General features: G+C 45.9%; 1 protein-coding gene across 1 annotated transcript in view; it reads left to right on the forward strand.

Moving 5' to 3' along the window:
* The window catches only part of EIF2B3 (eukaryotic translation initiation factor 2B subunit gamma), a 114,839-nt gene extending 103,886 nt beyond the window's left edge, over positions 1–10,953 (forward strand). Inside the window, exons 11-12 of the mRNA XM_027537445.1 lie at positions 1,949–2,052; positions 9,825–10,953. Coding sequence (XP_027393246.1) covers positions 1,949–2,052; positions 9,825–9,874 — 154 coding nt within the window. The 3' untranslated portion in view covers positions 9,875–10,953. The remainder of the gene's footprint in view (positions 1–1,948; positions 2,053–9,824) is intronic.
* Positions 10,954–14,091: the final 3,138 nt, after the last annotated feature.

Raw genomic sequence — 14,091 nt, forward strand, 5'->3', positions numbered from 1 at the left:
AGAGATGGTTCCCACTTGTGTCCCAGATTCCAAAATAGTCATTTAGTACTCTCTGATTATGGCTGCTTGAGTTCCTGTTGGCTCTTTCTCGTTTACTGACTATGTTTACTTCTTGCCCAACTCCAGAGCATACTATATACTATATACTCTTTAACTACTGAGCAAGAAGCATCTCCTTACTCCCATTGTGAAAAAAGAAGTGAGACTTTTCAATGACAAACTAGAGGCCAGTTATAAACCTACTACTCTACCTCAGAAGCCTCTGTGTCTGAAGCTTTCTGTATGCTTCCTTACTACTCTTTTGGGGTGAATTTTCACCCCAGGATCCGGAATCACCCTAACTGCTGATTGGACTGCTTTCTCTCAGGGAGGGCAAATTGAAAAGTTCTGGAAGGTCCCTTAATGCCCACCCACTGAGCATATGCTGAGTTTGAGCCAAAAAAACTAGTACTGGGACTTCCCTGGTGGACCAGGGGTTGAGACTCCATGCTTCTATTGTAGGAGGCATGGGTTTGATCCCTGGTTGAGAACTAAGATCCCACATGCCTCACCAAGCAGCCAAAAAAAAACCTAATATTTTCTCTGCCCATCTCTAGCCCACAGCAGAGTGCTATGGCTTTGACCTTTGCCACTTTCTGACAAGCTTTAACCTTCTAGAAGAATAAAGAAGGCTCTGAAATGCCATAAAATGCTAGAATTACTTTTTTGCATTTTACTAAAATTTTGGCACTTGGCAAGGATCTTTTTTATGACCTGTGGATGATAGTTTCAGTCCTTGGAATGGCCTCTTTTCCATCCCCCATGCCTCTTGGATTGCTTGAGGATTTTTCCTTAGTTGATGTTTTATTTTGTTTAAATGGACACTCAGACCGTTCCTACTTACCTCCTTCTCCCCTCCAGCTGCCCACTTCTGACTCTTTAGGGACTGAATATTCCCTTATTAGGATAGATCTCATTCCACAGAGCCATCTTGGCCCAGAAAAACAACTCAGCAGTCCCAGGCTTCCTCTAGTCTTCTCCCCTAATTTCTTTGTTTGACCATGCATGTATGGATTCTGGAGTCAGGCAGACTTAGTTTTGAAATTGCTACTTGGCAGTTAATGTGGTTTTAGGTAAATGGTTTAACTTCTCTTAATCTGTCATCTCATCTGCAAAATTTGGTTATTTTATCAGAGGTAAAAATGATACTCCTAGAATCATCTAGGTAACTCACTTCTGTAATATATGTAGCCTGCTTAGCATAGTGCCTGGCCTGAAGTAGGTATGGAATAAATGCTAGTGAAGATTTTCAGAAGGACTTCCCCCCACCCCCACCCCCCATCCTCAGAAGCCAAGAGGATGCTTTTTAAACACATTCAAATGCTAAGAGCCAGTGGTGCTACTCTTGAGAGTGTGGCTTTAGGGTCTAGAGTAGTCTCTTATATAGCATGGAGTTGGCTTTTAAAATATCCTATTTTTCTAAATAATTATGGTTTTGATTAACCAGGGTCTGTGGTAAGAGCTGTGGGGTACCCATTATTTCTATAGCTTATCTCCTAGGAAGATTCACTGGATCTGAGCCTCCACTGAAATTTTTTATATATTCCCAGATGAGAGGCAGAAGCAATGGATCAGCCCAGGGGTCAGGGCCAGCTTCCACCCCCAGACCAAAGGAAGAGCAATTGGGTGGAATTTAGACCTCCAGGTCTGGGGTGCCTAAAGAACTGAAGTCATACTGTTTGTTCTTTGCAGGCTTTGGGTGAATATCATTATGAGCATATACAGACTCTGGACTTCTCTAAAGCCCAATCCTCTCTTGAGGCAGTCTATCTTCTAACATAATCATGTAACCATTAACTAGACTGGCCAGCTATTCCTAGCATATGGAGGAACCAGAACCTCCAACCCATAAGGGTGAGGATGGTGATGAGAGACATGGACACTCCCTAATTTGGCTACTGTGTTACAGAAGCAACATCCAGAGCAGCATCATCTGCAACGATGCCGTAATTGAGAAGGGAGCAGACATCAAGAACTGCCTAATTGGAAGTGGCCAGAGGATTGAAGCCAAAGGTAAACCAGAACCCAAATTACAATCACAGATACCATTGTTTTCATATCACACTAACAAAGATAATGCTCTGTGCTGATGAGAACTGGGGAACAAGCATATGCATACCCCACAGATGAAAACATATAAATTGATAAAAGCCATCTTAGGAGGGCAATTGACATCACTGTCAAATTTTTTAATTCTGACTTCACAGTTCCATCTTTGAAAATTTATCTTGTTAGATAAGTCTTCATATATATTTATGCAGCCTTACTACCAAAAAATTTAAAACATACCAGAAATATCTAATGACCCAGATTGGCACCAATACTTTAAGGTGGCTGTCAGGCATAAGAGAAAAGGGCCAGTGATCAACAGAGGCTCTGGAACTATCTCTGGCAGCCTCCTGCAGTCCTTGGGTACTTCATCTGACCTGGTAATTAAGGGAGAGGAGTCCCATGGATTCTTGGCCTGGAAGAAGGTTAGTAGCTTCTTGAAAGCCATTGTCTCGGTGCCATCCTCAACTGCTTAGAGATGCTTTAGTGTTAGCTTGCTCTGCTCTGTAGCTATAGAAAGTCTGTGTAATGCTTAAAAGACATACAAACATCAGGGTTTTCCTGCTGGGCTGGGCAAATTGGAATGGTCCATAATTTGGCTGAGGATTTTTAACCAAAAAGTAGCCAAAGCTCAAGATCAGTAAAGAGGGCACATTGCTTTTCAGATTATTCCTTAAACCTAAACTAGGGTGGGGTAGGAGAGTTGCTGAAAGAACTAAATCCACCAGTTCTGAGTTTGTGGAAGCCACCTTTTCCTTCTCCCAGTAAGTAAAGGCCTTCTTCCATTTTTCCTCCTTCCCTTTTATTTTTTAAAGTCATATACCTTTCCTGTGACCTTTAGACTCAAAACAGACCTGGGTTCAGATCTCAGCTGTGCAAATCACTGGATGGGCACCAGGTTGTTTTTAATTTCTAGGCCTCAGATGTTTGAAACTAGAAAAACTGAGACAATAATAACTTATTTTGGAGGATCGTTGTGAGAACTAAATACAGTTAAATGTTATGAGGATTACACACAACTTCTGGAGCATACCATGGGGTTTAGAGCTCCACATATGCACCATGGTCTTGTGCCTCTCCGTGCTTTTGCATGTGCCCTCTCTCTGTCTGAAATTCTTAATGATTCTGCCCAAGTGTTTTCTCTATAGAACCTTCCTGACTCTTTCCATGACTCCTCACAGTCAAACTGAGCATTCCTTCCTCCTCCACACCTTTGTCAATACCTTAATTAAAGCACATAGACAAATGGCAATTATCTATGAATCTATCTTCACTACTAGACTAAGAACCTCCGACCAAGGACTGACTTATTTCAATATGTGTCCCTAGCTCTCGGAACAGGTCCTAGTTTATAGTAGATGTGGGAAGTGTAGAGATGAGCAAATAAATTTTGGATCCCTTGGTAAAGGGAATTTGGGGGCATTTCAGGGCAGAGAGTTAGGGTTCCAAAAAAGACATTTGTGAGACAGTTGCAATTATCATGAGATCTCTTCTGACTTTTTTCCTAAACTTACGCTGATGAAAGAACCAAATGCAACACTGATAAATGAACTGAGGAGATGCTGCCTTTGCCTGAAACCACCCTTCAGCCTTATTTCTTCACTAGAGACTAGACATAACTCTTCTTCTCACTGCCTTTCCTCTCACATTTCAAGTACTTTCTTCCTCTACATGTGAGAATTGTCATTTCTGAAAGGCCTTTTCTGGGTGATACTAGTTTACCAATAAAGTTCTTTGTTGTAAGCAATATAAACTATCTCTGGGTGATTTAAACTGATAAAGAATTCATTGAAAAGATACTAGATAGCTCACAGCTCCACGATGGCTGCAGAATCAAGCTTAGAAAATGGGTCACAGCCACGATTTACCCTCCAGATCATTTTGGTGAGGACACTGCTGCCATCTTCACTGGATACTACACGCTTGCTCTGCTGCTCCAGCTGCCCAGCAGCCCCAAAGTGGAATCTCTCTGGTTCCTATATTTTTGTGTCACTAGTTCCCAGCTCATGGTTTCTAGTGGCTACACTAACAGGTCAAACCTAGGTTATCTGTCCATGCCCTTGCTGTGGGGAAGGCTGGCATTTTTAGTTCAGTCTGTGGGGGACAAACTCCACCTGGTATCTCACTAGAGAGCCTTTGAGCTGGAGTGTTGGTCAGTAGTGGCTCCCCAGCTGTTGGTACCTTCTGCCATGATCCCATGCAAGCTGAACCCCAGCTTGAACCCCAGGACAAGGGGCAAGGATGGCACTGCCTTCCTGGGGGGGGGGGGGTGTTGCACTGGCTTATGGCTATTGTATACAGCTTTAAACTGTTCTCTCGTGCACTGTCTTATTGGGTTCTCATGAAAGCCCTCTGAGGTAGGGATTCTTTATTGACCCATTTGGTAAAGTGGAAACTGAGACTTTGAAAGTTGAAATTTACCAAAAGTGGAGATCAGTCCTGGGTGTTCTTTGGAAGGAATGATGCTAAAGCTGAAACTCCAGTACTTAGGCCACCTCATGCTAAGAGTTGACTCATTGGAAAAGACTCTGATGCTGGGAGGGATTGGGGGCAAGAGGAGAAGGGGATGACAGAGGATGAGATGGCTGGATGGCATCACCGACTCCATGGACGTGAGTTTGAGTGAACTCCGGGAGTTGGTAATGGACAGGGAGGCTTGGCGTGCTGCGATTCATGGGGTCGCAAAGAGTCAGACACGACTGAGCGACTGAACTGAACTGAACTGAACACAGCTAGTACATAACACAACTGGGTCTTGAGCCTGAACTATTGACAGCCTCCAAAAAGACCAGAGGAAGAAGCCACTCCTGGCTTGCCTAGCAAAATTTAACAGTGATACTCTTTTTCTCCCTTTAGTCCATCTTTCCCCAACAGGTAGGAAAAATATATTTGGCCTCCATATCCTGGCTTTTTCTCTCCTCTTAGCTCTTTCTCCTGCTCAACATACCAGTTCACCCATACCTACCCTTGGCTTGAAGAGAAATTTGGTTTTTGATCATCTAGGGCCTATTGGTTGTTTCTTTAAAATAGAATTCAGAACCTCAGCCTATTCTCTGACTTTGTGGAAGGCCTTGGAACGGATCCTTCAAAAGCAGGATAGGATAATCCCATCCGCTCCCTGACTCCTCATTACATTTCTCTGTCCTTTTTGTTCTCTTCTATTTGGGTTTGTGGCCCCATGCAATGTTTCTTCTACCTCTTTCTTGCCTCTTTGCTTTGTAAATTAGCTCCTGCTCAGCAAAAAAGTAGAAATACCCAGTGCTTTCTTGTTTTAGTCCCTCCTAGAGCCAGGAGATGCTTCCTTTTGTTGTTTTTACAGGCATATTTGAATGTGTGAACTCCATTTGCCACTGCCCTGCAGGGTCATACCCGCCACCCCACCCCCACCCCCACCCCCCGCCCCCGGCTTTCTTACATGCTGGAACCTGGAACCTCACAGTTTTCTCCTCCTTCCTCTCCCCACCTCCAACAAAGTCATAGTGTGCCTTTCTTTTCCTTTGCAAGGACCCCTCTTAGTTTTGTGTGCAGAAGGCATGAATGAATAATGAATGCCAGACAGTGAGGGTTTGAGGCACATCATCTACCATCAAGGAGCACAGGGCTAGGCTTGCCACACCCCTAAGATGTCACAGGCTGCAATGTCTCCTGCTCTTTCTGGTTCTAACTAACACTATGTGTCTCGTTAAGGGTCCTGAAGAAGGGGCCAGGGAAGTCTCTAAACTGGAGATCCCCAACATTTCTTACTCTGTCCTCTATGCTAGAGGGATCGCTGCGGCCAGCCCAGTAGTCAGTGCTTTCCTGCCACAGGTATTCCTGGATGTCAGCCTGTTCCCACTATCATTTTCTTTGAGGCTGATCTATATTGAGAAAGCAAATTCCCAGCCATCAGTGTAGCAATCTCAACCTGTTACTATGGATGACCTAGACAAACATCAACTTAGGTCCTCACTAGCAAAGAGGTCAGGAGATAGCAGGGTCCCCAGTCAGTCTTTCTCCTATGAAGGGATTTTAGGAAAAAACATTCATCCTCAGAAGTAATACTGTCCTCTCTCCAAATCCCAATCATTTGCATGCCACAGAGTCACCACATCCATAGCAAAAATGGGACTCTACATCAAAAACAGGACTCTCATAACCCAGTGTAGGCCCCACTGCCCTTTTCTAGCATTACTGAGAGAACAAGGCATTTTCTAGCAATTCCAGCCTTTCTCACCCCACCCAGCATGCTCAGTTAATGAGATTATCTCTGGCAAAAATCCTGGCAGCCAAGTTTGACCTCCTGCTCAAGCCAACTGAAAAGCTATAGCCAACAAAGTCAAAACCTGGGAGACTAATTGGACATTTCATCTGAGTCTCTTATTACTTTCAGAGAGAGAACTTGGATCTCTTCCCTGGGACCACAGTGATCAGTCCTTTGGCCATGAAAGTAGACCTGATGGGTACATAGGTCAAGTCCTGCCTAGCAGGAATCCTCCCCAGCCTCCCAACAGTGCAGCTTCTCGTATGTGACTTGTCATTCCCCTCTCTCTCATTGGTTTTTCCCCAGCTTTCTTTCCTCCCTTGTGCTCTTCTCTTTAGGATCTTTGCTGACCTGATTCCAGCCCAGAACTTTTCCAGTGTGTTTACTGAAGCTTGCTTCCAACTCTGGCCAAGCAGAACTAGCACTGCTTGTTTTTCCCCTTCAGGTTTCCTCCACCTTACTGAAAGTCTCCATAAAATCTTCCCCCAAAATGCCAGATGCAATAATTCTCCTCTGAATGCCAGTGAGCAAGCCAGAGAAGGTGCAGGTATTTATTTGGAGCCTAGCAGAGCAGAATAAGATGTTGTTTGCCTCAGCCTGACACCTCACTCACCCCTCTGGTCTGGAGCACTAAGGACCAAGAAGAGTGTTAATAAAACTGGGACTGTTCAGAACATTCCAGTGGCCTGGGAACTAGGAGGAGCCTGGGTGAGGGGAAGGCAGATGTCAGAATCTAGACATGAGATGATATGGCTAACTCATGGCCACAGAGGGCATAAGGGCCAAGAGGAACTTTTGGAGGTTCCTGGGAAGCTAGCCCAAGATGCATTTCCTTTGTTCTTTTCTGATCAGTCTTACCTCAAGGTCAAGCCTGACTGACAGTCATACTCCAAGACCAGCCCCAGCCGTTGGGAATGTAGAAGCCTGAGCACTGTCTGGGCCTCCCTCCCATCCTTCTCACTGAAGGAAGCAGATGGCTTTCTGGGGCAGGACCACACAAGCCAAACCCAGGTGCATTCTGCAACTTCCATTTAATTCTTACCAAGGCTTTTTACATCAGTTATCTTACTGAATCCCCACAGCTTTATGAGGAAACCAAAGACATGGAATAATGTGATCAAAGTCCAGTTAGAATTCAAAGCTCTGTGGCTCAGAGCTCTCCTATTCTGCATTGTCACCTTTTCCTCTCACAGGAGGTTGCCTCTGTCAAATACAATGCTATAACAAAAATTTTGTGAAAGGCCTAGACCTGAGCTTCTCTTCCTACTGGAGAACATTAGAGAGACAGGCCCAAAGATGCTCTCAACCCCTAGCACCTTTGCTGTGATGCACCAGTGTGTCAATTGTGTTCTCTTTGGCAAGGGGATTGGAGGCCTTCTCCTCTATACATGCTCCTTTTCCTTCTGCTGTACCCTCACATAACCACCGAGAACACACATGCTTTCTTCAATAATACCACCTCCTATATTCTAGGCTCTGGGAGACTAGGGGTGTCAAGATGAGTAAGACTTGCCTTTTACTGTCCAGCTGCTCAGTCTATTATAGAGACACAGATAAGTAAAGAACTAAGTACAGTTTCATGGGTATGATGTCAGGGTTCATTAAGGACAGAAAAGAGAAATCATTCAGTTCTTGGCACAAGGATCAGGCATACCATCTCAAAGGAAGGAATTTAGGCTAAATTTTAAAATTGCTGGCTATACATCAAATATACAAAAGGGAAGAACCTCTTAAACTAAGGGGAACCAGGCAAGCAAAAAACAGTCTCTTGTGTTGGGAACTGCAAATCATTTGGAAAATCTAGAATACAGTATGTAAAGGAGATGTAGCAAGAAACAAAGCTAGAAAGGTGGGTAGAACAGAAGACATGTCTGAAATCTCAAAGTTTTCAGGGCTTCAGTCAGAAACCCCCTTTCTACTGGCAGAGCAGAAGTAGGCTCCAGGCTGTGGGCACTATGAACAGACCAAAACATCTCGTGTTATCAAACTTGGTACCATTATCAACGGTTTTCATTTTGCTTCACCAAACCTTTCTGAGGCTGAAGTAGAGCTGCAGGAAAGTCAAGAGTTTCTGCCTTACCTGTCAGGGTCACACTTAAAGTCCCAAGTATGGCAGTAAAGCTGTTGGACCTTCAGAGGTCAGGCTCACCCAGAAAGAATCCATTGTCCGCCAGGTGGTCAGCCTTTTCTGTCTGAGTCAGTAGAAGGCTGAACACTCCCCTCTCCCCTACATTTGCCCCAGGCCCTCAGGGAAGAAGGCATGCCTGGTTTCCCCTGCCCCTTCCCGACCATTGGTTCACTGCCCCCTTTCTATAGCTCCTACTTGTTGAAAGTTAACCCTCTTCTTACCTTTTACCACATAATTGGTCAGCCCCCAGGGAAGTCTCCTAAATGTATCAAGGGTTCACAGTCTTCCCGCTTCCTCCCTCTCTTTTTCCAAACATCTTGAACAACTTCAGCGTATTTATCAATGAACCATCCAGCCCCTCGGCTTCACCATTCCCTGATCTTCTCTACTTCACCAACCTTCACTTCCTTGCAACTTTAGACACAGTCACACCCTTTCCTTGTCATTTAACTACAGACCTCTGAAATCTTTCATGTGCCAGCAGCTATGCTAGATATGATCATAAATCCACTGCCCCTGCACTCAAAATCCTTACAGAGAAATAGAGATACATCCAAGGTAGAGTGTTTTCACAAACCAGGAAATGAATGGTTCAGAAGGGAAGGCACCACATAGTGGAGATGCTTGATTAGGGTATTTAGGGTGAGTAGGGAGGAGAAGAAAGGCATTTGAGGCAGAGAAAATAGCATATACTAAGGTCTAGAGCTATAAAACAATATGGCTTCCAAGTACAAATGGAGAAAGATGGAAGATAAAACTGGAGAGGTAGACAAGGGTCAGGTCATAGAGGGCCTTATGGGTTTGAACTTTACAAAAATAATAACCACTGTTTATCAAACACTCAGTATGCTTTAACTCATTGAATTCTCACAATAACCCTATCGAGTGTGCAATATTATTTACATATGACATGGGAGACATCTCCCTTTCTCCTTTGAGTATCTCCATTTAACTATTTAGTCTCTTTTCCTCTCACTCTTTTTCCCCCATGCCCTATCCTACACCAGAGTTTTTCACATTCCTCGTTCTTATATCTTTATGTCTTTGCTCATGCTGTTCTAACAGCCTGGAATGCCTTCCCCTTGATACACTGCCTGAAAAAACTCTATTCATTCTTTAAGACTCAGTTCCAGTTCCCCTCTGATGGAACGTCTCCTGAAAGCCAGGTGTCAGTCCCTACCTCCTGGGTGGGAAGATGCTGTCTCTCCCAAAGACCTTTTGGCAAGTTGTTTTTCCCAAGAGCTTCTAAAGAGCAGAGCCACATCGGAGAGGAATAAATGTTTATGAACACAGAATTAGAAGTAATTGGATTTGAAATGAACTCATTTGCTTCCAGTTCTCAAACAACCTTTTCTTTTTCTTTTATAGCCAAACGAGTGAATGTGATCGTGGGGAATGACCAGTTCCTGGAGATCTGAGTTCTGAGCAAGTCAGACTCCTTCCTTTTGGCCCCCAGAACTACAGATGTTGGCTGGCCCACCTGTTTGACTCTGTATTTATTTCCCAATAAAAGAAGGGCTCCCAAAGGCATTCTGGAGACTTATGGAGTAGTTGGGCTTCGAGGATACAGTGTATGTTCCTGTTGGAAAAACTGTCAAGAGCCAGCGTGTGGGACAAGATAGGACACGTGGCCTGGCTCTTATACACCAAGGTTATCAGGCAGGGGCAGCAGCTGTCCAGTGGTCAAGCTCCCAGGAGGGCTACTTTCCAACTGGCTGGCCCAGCCTAGCCCTTAAAAGCATCTCCCACCTGAAAGGACTTGAGGGTCCATCAGCCCCCAACCCTAATCAGGCTTTCTAGATCTGTGGGCCTAGTTGCTGCCATTGCCACCTCTGCATGTGATGCGCCTCCTGCAGCTGCCAGTGTGGGCAGCCTCAGCCCCAGACTTAACTACTCTGTTCCCATACCTACCCACACAGGTTCCTGGCCCCTGCCACCATGCCACCCCAGCCTCACCCTCCCACCCCTGCCATTTACTTCCCATCCTCCCAGTGTCTGGGAGGCATCCAGCCCAACTGTTATACCCTGGAGACCCTTAAAGCAAGCAGGAGGCAGCCCCTGCCTAGCCAGCAATGCTATCCCCACAGGTTTTAGTGGAAGCAAGGACAATAAAAGAAAGCTGTGGGCTGAGAGAAGCCAGACCCCTTCTCACCTCTTCTTAGGGAGGTCTGCCCAACTGGGAAAGGAAGAGCCAGGAACCCAGATCATCATTTGAAATTCTTACTGATTCTTCTCCAGCTGCACTCCTTTATATCCTAATTATATAGACTCTGCTGCTTCAGGTAATTGAGAAATGAGACTTCGGTTCTCACAGCTCTTCTGGAACCCCATCCACCTTGTCTGCACCACCCCTACTCCCAGATACTGTACTCCGCTCCTGCCTCTCCCTACACCGCTTTTACCACCTGCAGGTGCTGGCTGGAAGATGAAAGTGGTTCCTGGGGTGAGATTTCACCTCCTAGAATTATCAAAGTAAAGGTTTCTCTTGATGTGTTCACTGTGGGTGGCAGTAATTATAAAGAATGATTTGAAATACTGGTTTCTACATTGCTTCAAAAATCTGAAGTCTCTCAAGTTCATTTGAGTGATCCTGCCTGAATCTTAGTTGCTGTCATTGGACTAACTCATAGAGAGTAACTGAGCATTCCTCCTCTGGGGGAGCTCCACCTCCACCAGCCCTCTGGGTTGCTCTAGCGCTCCACATTCTCCCCACTGGTCAGGACAAGGTTCCTGAAAGTCTGCCCTCATCAGAGAGAAGCTGAAATGGCCCAGCAGAGTGGTTGAAACCGAGAAGACTGTGGGGAGGTAGAAATAAAGAGCTGTGGTGGTGCCCAAGATGATCCTGTTTGGAGCTGAAATTAAATGTGTGGGGCAGCGATGGTGCTGGAGACAGTCCTGGCCTGGATAGAAGACCTGCGCTCTGGAATGTAGTCTGGCTTTGGACAGGTCACTGCCCCTAAGTTTACACACCTGCAAAATGGAAAAGTTGAACTGGGTGACTTTTAAGGGCCCTTATAATCTCAGGTTTTATCCCCTCTCAGAGCTTTCTGATGCTTGGGGTCCAGGTGCAGAGATGGCTCCTTGACCTCAGAAAGGGGCTAGAGGTGGGTGGGTTTGGAGGAAGGGTGGGGTCAGGGAAGGGAAAGGATTGGTTATACTGTCCCAGAACCTTCCCACTCTCCTTTCTGATCTTCCCCATCGAGCCCTCGGCTAGAGGAAAAGGCCTCTCTTCTGCCTTCCCTTGCTCCTACTCCAAGGAAAGAAGGGAGCTGAAAGAAGGGAGCCTTCCCCAGGGGAAGGCCTTTGCTGAGTTTGAGTCCCAGCTGGGAGCATCCCCCAGCTTGGGACACTGCTGCTATTGTCTCCACCAACTCCAAAACTGGCTGGGTGCCCAAGATGCTTTGATTTCTCTTCTGTTCACTCTGTCTGCCAGAAGGCAGGACAGTTTTTGTTTTCTTTTGGCAACATCTCCAGAGGTTTGAAATAGAATGAGCAACTGAATTTCCACTGGCCAGCTACCTCTTCATGGGACAGAAGGCTAGGCAGGCAAAAGATTGACAGGCTCTGCCCTGCCTCTCTGAGTGGTGCTGCATGAGGGGAGTGGAGAGGGGCAGGGAGCCTTTAATGGCAAATCAAGGAGGTCTCTGAGGAGGTGTTGAGAAACGGGGTTCTGGGAGCTTGTCGGATCAGACACAATTTGATGGCTACTGCTCCAAGAACCCCCACCTCCACCCCCAGTAACACCTTTCCCCTACTTGCTAGCAGGAGCTCCCTGAGCCTATAAAGGGACTGACTGCCAAGGCCAGAAGCTGAACTTCTTCCCACTTCACCACATTATTCTTGCTAGCCCACTCCCATCTGCATGGGAAAGTGTGGGGAAAACTCTCTTTAGCTGGACCCCCAAGAGTGATCTAGGGGTCTGCACAGCCTAGTTTAGAAGCTGTTTCTGTTTCCAGAGAATTGCAAAGAGTATACTTTTTTTTTTAAATCCACAAGCATCCCTCCCCCTAAGGAAGTATTAATACATAAGCCAGGTCTTGGTATACTGCTTTCTAAATAGTTAAATGTGTCTGAGGAAAGGGGAGAGGGATGTGGGAAGGACCACCCAGACAGAAGGTCTAGAAAGCTCAGTTCTGAAGGAGCTGACAGGGAAAGAGGCTAAGCAGGAGAACACATTCTACTAGAGGTCAGGATGCCCTGTCCTCAACCTGAGCCATCTGCCACCACCCAGGAGGCTTCCATCAGGGGGTTTTCTGCCATGGATAAACAGGGAAATTCTACTCTGATTGTTTTTTTTTTTTGGCTGCACAGGGTCTTAGTTGTGGCATATGGGATCTAGTTCCCCGACCAGGGATCAAACCCAGGCCCCCTGCACTGGGGACACAGTCTTAGCCACTGAACCACCAGGAAAGTGCCTCGACTTTGATTCTTAATCCTCTCTCCTTACCTCACCACCAGGGTGAAAGGCCATTCTCTGATCTCTGGTTGCATCCTCTAGCACTAGAGACTTGGCAGGTCTTATTGGCATAAATCTGCCTAGAGGGAAGGGGCATACAGACGTGGTCCCTAAACATAGTGGGTGGCAGTGGGGGGCTGCTAGGGCCTTTGCTTCTCTCCCCCACATCTCAGGGTTATTGACTTTGGCCCAGATAACAGAAGCCAGCCCAAAGCCAAAGCGTGGAGAGTGAGTAGCTTGGAGAATGGCAGGGAAAGAAAGCTTGACCTAGTCCGCCCTCATGAACCCTACCCTGAAGCCAGGCTGACCACTTTCCCTAACAGTATGACTGTGTGTGTTTCGCCTCACCTTTCCTGGCACTGCTCCTAGCCTACATATATTATCTCCTTTAAACCTTAGGGAAATGTCACACTATGTAATCTGCCCAAGATCTCATAGCCGGTAAATGAAAGATCCAGACCTTGAACCATGTCCTTTCCTTTTAGATTCTGTCACCCTCCCACTTCTCCCATCCAGTTCCTCTCACTTCTGGAAATTTCCCTGAGTATTCTAGCTCACAGGGGTTTCCCCTGTGGTCTCTGTGCTTAACCCTCTTAGGCTATGAACTTTTAAAAAGCAGGTACCCTACAACCTCAGAGTTGAGAAAAGGGTGGATCCATAAGAGACATTAAGGAATGTTTGTCCCATAAACCAGTAATTAGATTTACTCCTTGGTGGTAATGAAGGATTCCTTTTCTCTTTTGTTTGTCTTTGGAGAATTTCTCGGGTTTGGGCCAAAGACACATACCCAGGTCCAGTGGAAGTGACTGTGAACCAGGCTATTCCATAGTTGAAGCAAGCTGCTTATAGAGAGAAAAGAGGAGCTTCTTCCCTCCCGGTTCTGTGGCTTTAGATCACCACTGGCTGAGCTCAGCAATACTTAGGAACTCACTTTGTTGGGGAGAAGAAAGGTCACTTTGGAGCTCAAAGCAGCCAGAGGGCCCTAGTTGGAACTGTTGGAACTGCAGACCAATTCCTCTCACCCTGTCTTTGGACTTTACAAAGCAAGAAATTTTCTCAGGAGGCAGGCCCTGCCATTAAAGCATCCACGGATGTGCTGGACTTTGCCACTGTTAGCAGTGGTGGGCCTGCTGTGGAAACAGAGTCCCAAGGCCCAGATAACTATACATCTGTTTCTCC

The sequence above is a fragment of the Bos indicus x Bos taurus genome, chromosome 3 (genome assembly GCF_003369695.1).
Source record: "Bos indicus x Bos taurus breed Angus x Brahman F1 hybrid chromosome 3, Bos_hybrid_MaternalHap_v2.0, whole genome shotgun sequence".
Classification (NCBI taxonomy): Eukaryota; Metazoa; Chordata; class Mammalia; order Artiodactyla; family Bovidae; genus Bos; species Bos indicus x Bos taurus.